The 6,027-nt window shown below is 48.2% G+C and overlaps 1 protein-coding gene across 1 annotated transcript; it reads left to right on the top strand.

The window, feature by feature from the left end:
* The first annotated feature begins 258 nt into the window (after positions 1-258).
* Positions 259-4,788, top strand: LOC134286476 (uncharacterized protein K02A2.6-like). Its single transcript, XM_062848091.1, has one exon. The coding sequence runs from the start codon at positions 259-261 to the stop codon at positions 4,786-4,788; it is 4,530 nt and encodes a 1,509-aa protein (XP_062704075.1).
* Positions 4,789-6,027: the final 1,239 nt, after the last annotated feature.

Here is a 6,027-nt window from a genome sequence, read left to right as displayed (position 1 = left end):
GTTGAGTTTTAAGATTGTTTTGTGTCGCGTGATAGTTTTAACGTTCCGTAATAAAATTGTTAAGTTTTAATCACGTACGCGTTTTATTTCGGTTCGTCTTTTACGTGAATCGTCCACCGTTGTCCGAACAGTCGTGCGATACAAAAGTGGCGACGAGTTTGTGCGAATTGTTGGTATTTTTCTTGTGATCGAGTCATCTCAATATAACCCAACATTTCGTCACCCGCGCGTAAACGGAGGAAGAGAAGCTACAGTGCGATGGAAGAAGGACGTGATCCGCGGGATGTAGACCGACCGCAGCAGTTCCTGAATCAACAGCAGCAGCCGCAGCCGTTGAATATGCAGCAAGGAGCCACGGGTCCACAGATCCTGCGTGATGGTGATCAACAGCAGCAGCTCCCAAACCAGCAGCAGCAGCTGGGAGCCGCAACCCATCATCAACAGTTCGTTCCCTCTGGACAGCCACCGTACGTTCACACTTCTCCTCAGCAGCACGGGATAGGCCAATCGGAGCTCAGTCAGGTTGTGACAGCAATGCAGCAAATGATGGGCCAAATGTTCCAGATGATGCAACAAAGTGATGCTCGCCATCAAGAGCTGATTCGTACTCTAACGGCATCGAGAGATCAGCAAGCGCCCTACAATCCGGAGCAAATCCTCGACTCTTTGGCGAACAACATAAAGGATTTTCGTTATGAACCGGACAGTAATGTAACATTTGCGTCTTGGTATACTCGCTACGATGAGTTGTTCGAAAAAGATGCTTCCAGATTGGATGATCAAGCGAAGGTGAGGTTACTGCTGCGCAAACTGGGACCAGTTGAGCACGAAAGATACGTGAGCTTCATTCTTCCCAGACTACCGAAAGACTTCTCCTTCAGTCAAACGGTCGAGAAGATGAAGAATCTCTTCGGAGCAAAGGAGTCTGTGATAAGTAAGCGCTACCGTTGTCTACAAATCACCCGAAATCCTACCGAAGATCACGTAGCCTATGCCTGTAGGGTAAACAAGGCTTGTGTAGAGTTTGAGCTCGGTAAATTGTCAGAGGAGCAGTTTAAGTGCTTGATATACGTTTGTGGTTTAAAATCCGAAAGCGATGCCGAAATCAGGACCCGGCTCCTTTCGAAGATCGAAGAAACCAACGATGTTACACTTGAACACCTTTCCAACGAATGCCAGCGTCTCTTTAATCTAAAACACGACACTGCTATGATTGAAGGGCCAGCTTCTTTCGATCAAGTGAATGCTATCAAGCACAGCAGGAGGCAGTACAACATTCGTGAAGAAGATTCACCTGACCAGCGTTCGAGTGACGGTGACGGAAAGCCCTATTCGCCGTGTTGGTTCTGTGGTGGATTGCACTTCAACCGAAACTGCAGCTATAAACAACATAAGTGTTCAGATTGTGACCAATTTGGGCACCGCGAAGGATATTGCAGCAGTGCAAACAACGCACGGAAAACTAAAAAGAAGAAGCAGAAGAAACGATCGGTGGACAGCAAGGTGGTAACAGTGGACGTATGCAGTGTACAGGATCGGCGAAAATTTGTTACGATCAGCCTGTGCGGAACACAAATCCAGCTGCAGCTTGACACTGCCTCGGATATCACCGTAATTAGCAAGGAGCTTTGGACGACAATTGGGAGTCCGGTGTTAAAACCATCGACGGTCCACGCGAAGACCGCCTCAGGAAACATTTTGCCGATCGAGGGCGAATTTCTGTGCGACGTTTCTATAGGTGCAACTACACGGAGCGCGGTGGTCAGAGTAACAGAAAAGCCGATAAAACTCCTTGGGACAGATTTGGTCGACTGTTTCAATCTTTGGTCAATTCCGATGGACAGTTTCTGCTGCAATATATCTTCCTCTCCGGCGTCTCTGCAGACGCTGAAGTCGACGTTTCCTGAAGTTTTTAGCGGAGATCTTGGCTTGTGCAACAAGGCGACCGTCAAGTTCGAGTTAAAGCCAAGTTGTAAACCAGTCTTCTGCCCCAAGCGACCTGTCGCGTACGCCATGCAGGACGCCGTCAATCAAGAGTTGGACAGACTGGAGCGGCTACAAATCATTACACCGGTTGATTACTCGGAGTGGGCTGCTCCAATAGTGGTCGTGCGCAAAGCGAATGGTGCAATCCGGATCTGCGGAGACTATTCTACTGGACTCAACTCTGCACTGCAGCCGCATCAATATCCTCTGCCTCTCCCAGAGGATATATTCGCTAAATTGGCCAACTGTAAAGTTTTCAGCCAAATTGATCTTTCAGATGCCTTTCTGCAAGTGGCGGTCGACGAGAAGTTTCGTGTAAAGATAGCTCCAGGGGCTTTCCAACAACTTATCGATACGATGTTGGCAGACTTACCAGGGACATCTGGATATCTCGACGATGTTGTTGTAGGCGGCAAAGACCAGGAGGAACATGACCGCAATCTTCGAGCAGTTCTCCAACGGATTAAAGATTTCGGGTTCACTATCCGACCCGAGAAGTGCTCCTTCGGTAAACCAGAAATCGACTATCTCGGGCTCATCATAGACGAAAACGGGTTGCGTCCGGATCCAGCCAAAGTTGAGGCGATCCGCAAGCTTCCGCCTCCATCCGACGTATCAGGGGTGCGCTCTTTCCTTGGAGCGATTAATTATTATGGTAAATTCGTTCCTAATATGCGAGCGCTTCGCTATCCTCTCGATAGTCTCCTCAAATCCGATGCGAAGTTCGTGTGGAGTTCTGCGTGTCAACAGGCTTTCGATCGTTTCAAGCAGATCCTCACTTCAGATCTGCTACTCACACATTTCGATCCGAAGAAAGAGATTATTGTATCTGCTGATGCGTCTTCGGTCGGTGTCGGGGCAACAATTAGCCATAAATTTCCCGACGGCTCTGTCAAGGTTATACAGCATGCTTCAAGAGCACTTACTAAGGCGGAACAAAACTACAGTCAGCCGGACCGAGAGGGTTTGGCCATCATTTTTGCAGTAACAAAGTTCCACAAAATGATATTTGGTCGTAAGTTCCGTCTGCAAACTGACCACGCTCCACTTCTTCGTATCTTCGGCTCTAAGAAGGGCATTCCAGTGTATACGGCCAACCGTTTGCAGCGATTCGCCCTTACCTTGCTGCTTTACGATTTTGATATCGAGTACGTACCGACTGAGAAATTCGGCAACGCCGATCTTCTGTCTCGATTGATTAGTCAGCATGCAAGACCGGATGAAGACTACGTAATTGCCAGCGTTACTCTCGAGGAAGACGTCAGATCTGTAGCTGCGGATACGCTCAACGTCCTGCCTCTGAACTTCAAACTTGTTTCACAAGCCACCCAGGCAGATCCATTACTTCGCAAGGTATATCGGTACATGCAAAACGGCTGGCCACAGCCTGAGCAAATCGAGCCGGACATCAAACGATTCTACGCTAGACAGGAATCTTTCACGGTAGTGGACGGATGCATTTTGTTCGCTGACCGACTCGTTATTCCATCGCCGTTTCGGAAACGATGCTTGGACCAACTTCATCAAGGCCATCCAGGAATGCAACGGATGAAAGCAATAGCTAGGAGCTACGTGTACTGGCCATCGCTCGACGAGGACATCGTGGGCTACGTCAAGGCGTGTCACCAGTGTGCGTCCGTTGCGAAATCTCCTCCTCACGCTCAGCCAGTCCCGTGGCCCAAGCCAAGCGGTCCATGGCAACGTGTACACATCGACTACGCAGGACCAGTTGACGGCGATTACTTCTTGGTTGTGGTCGATTCTTTGACGAAATGGCCGGAAATTGTTCGAACGCACAGCATTAGTACCAAAGCTACGATTGCCATTCTACGTAGTATATTCGCCCGGCTAGGAATGCCGATTACCCTGGTGTCCGATAATGGAACGCAATTCACTAGTTCGGATTTCGCAAGTTTCTGTGCAATGAACGGTGTGGAACACCTCACTACAGCCCCTTATCATCCGCAGTCAAACGGCCAAGCAGAGCGGTTTGTAGACACCTTCAAAAGATCTGTGAAAAAAATTAAAGAGGGGAGAGGAACGTTGGACGAAGCTTTAGACATCTTCTTGCTTACTTACAGGAGCACTCCAAACCGCTCCGTACCTGAAGGCAAGTCACCATCGGAGGCTTTGTTCGGACGTAAAATTCGAACTAGTCTTGAATTACTGCGCCCACCGCCAGCACTTTCGACGGTTGAAGATACACGCTCTGATGGACTGCAAAGATCATTTAACCGCAACGATACTGTATACGCAAAGGTATATTCGAGGAACACTTGGTCTTGGGTCGCCGGCGTTGTTCTCGAAAGAGTGGGCGATGTAATGTACAACGTGTGGACTGATACTCGCCAAATGGTACGTTCACACATAAATCAGCTGCGTAGTCGCAATTCTGCTAGTCGTCTAGGCGGGGACACAATACGACAGAATACTGCGAGCCCTCTTCCGTTAGATATTCTTTTGTCAGCATGGGACTTAGCTCAGTCACCAAGAGTGTCGCAAGAATACGGATCCGTTCCTTTGGTACCCGAGCCTACAGATGCATCAAATGAAATAGCATCAGAGGTGACACCAGTTCCAGTTGTAGAGCAGCCTGCGTCTTCTACACCGAAATGTGACTCATCATCAAGCACCAACGGTATGGAGGTTCCAAGGATATCTGAGTCGTCTTCGGGGTCAACTTCTACAACATCTACTGGGTTCGAATCTGCAACCGAATCAGAACCTAAAGTAGTTCTACCACGGCGATCTTCTCGCCCGAGAAAGCAGCCACGATGGTTCGACCCTTATCAGCTATATTGAGAGGGGAGATGTTGTGGTCAACAGAACTGGATTGGCAACACTCCCGGTTGCACAACTACTCCCGATGGGCTCACCGATGACAGAGAAAGCTGTCACTCGTGTGAGGCAAATGTTTTGATTGTCACAGTTGAGTTTTAAGATTGTTTTGTGTCGCGTGATAGTTTTAACGTTCCGTAATAAAATTGTTAAGTTTTAATCACGTACGCGTTTTATTTCGGTTCGTCTTTTACGTGAATCGTCCACCGTTGTCCGAACAGTCGTGCGATACAAAATCTGCCAAAGCTCATTTCTTTTCACTGAATCGTACGCTGCTTTAAAATCAATGAACAGATGGTGAGTCTGCAAGTTATATTCCCGAAATTTATCTAGGATCATCCGCAGGGTAAACATTTGATCCGTCGTTGATCGGCCCTCACGAAAACCAGCCTGGTATTCGCCGACGAAGGACTCCTCAAGAGGTCGCAGTCTGTTGAACAGGACACGCGACAGTATCTTATACGCCGAATTTAAAAGGGTAATCCCTCTGTAATTGTAATTGTAATTGTAATTTTATTAGTTACGACACCCTGTTGGATACATTTGTATACCTATTATCAGGTCAAGGAGAAACAGTTGGATACTTTAATAAGGCACACTCCAGTCTGTGCCCTTTCTTGTAGATTGGGCATATGAGGCCATCCAACCAACTAGTGGGCAATTCTTCATCCTCCCAAATCTTTATAATAATCTGATGGATTGATTGATGTAGCTGCTCGCTTCCGTGCTTAAGAATTTCGACCGGGATCTCGTCCTTCCCAGCAGCCTTGCTGTTTTTCAGCTCCTTAAGGGCCTTTTTAACCTCATCCAGTGTTGGTGGTTCCACTGCTTGACTGTCATCCATTATGTTTATCCTGTTCCTGGGTGCTCCTTCGCTGCTACCATTCAACAAATCTTCAAAGTGCTCCTTCCACCTGGCTGCCACCATTGTTTTGTCTGTCAGCAAATTTCCTTCCCGGTCATTGCACATGGCGGGCACTGGCGCAGTCTTGTGCCGCGCGCCATTGACAGTTGCATAAAATCTCCGCATATCGTTCCTATCCATACTTTCCTGCGCTTCAGCAATAACACTCTCTTCGTGTTGCCGTTTTTTCCTGCGGTGGATTCGTTTCTCTTCTGCTCTTGCAACCCTGTACCGCTCTCTGTTCTGCCGGGTACCGGCCACTAGCATTCGACTTCTGGCGGCATTCTTTTCGTTCGTCG

The sequence above is a fragment of the Aedes albopictus genome, chromosome 2 (genome assembly GCF_035046485.1).
Source record: "Aedes albopictus strain Foshan chromosome 2, AalbF5, whole genome shotgun sequence".
NCBI classification, from domain to species: Eukaryota; Metazoa; Arthropoda; class Insecta; order Diptera; family Culicidae; genus Aedes; species Aedes albopictus.
Note: the sequence above shows the minus strand (reverse complement) of the source record. Positions and strands in the feature narration are given on the sequence as shown.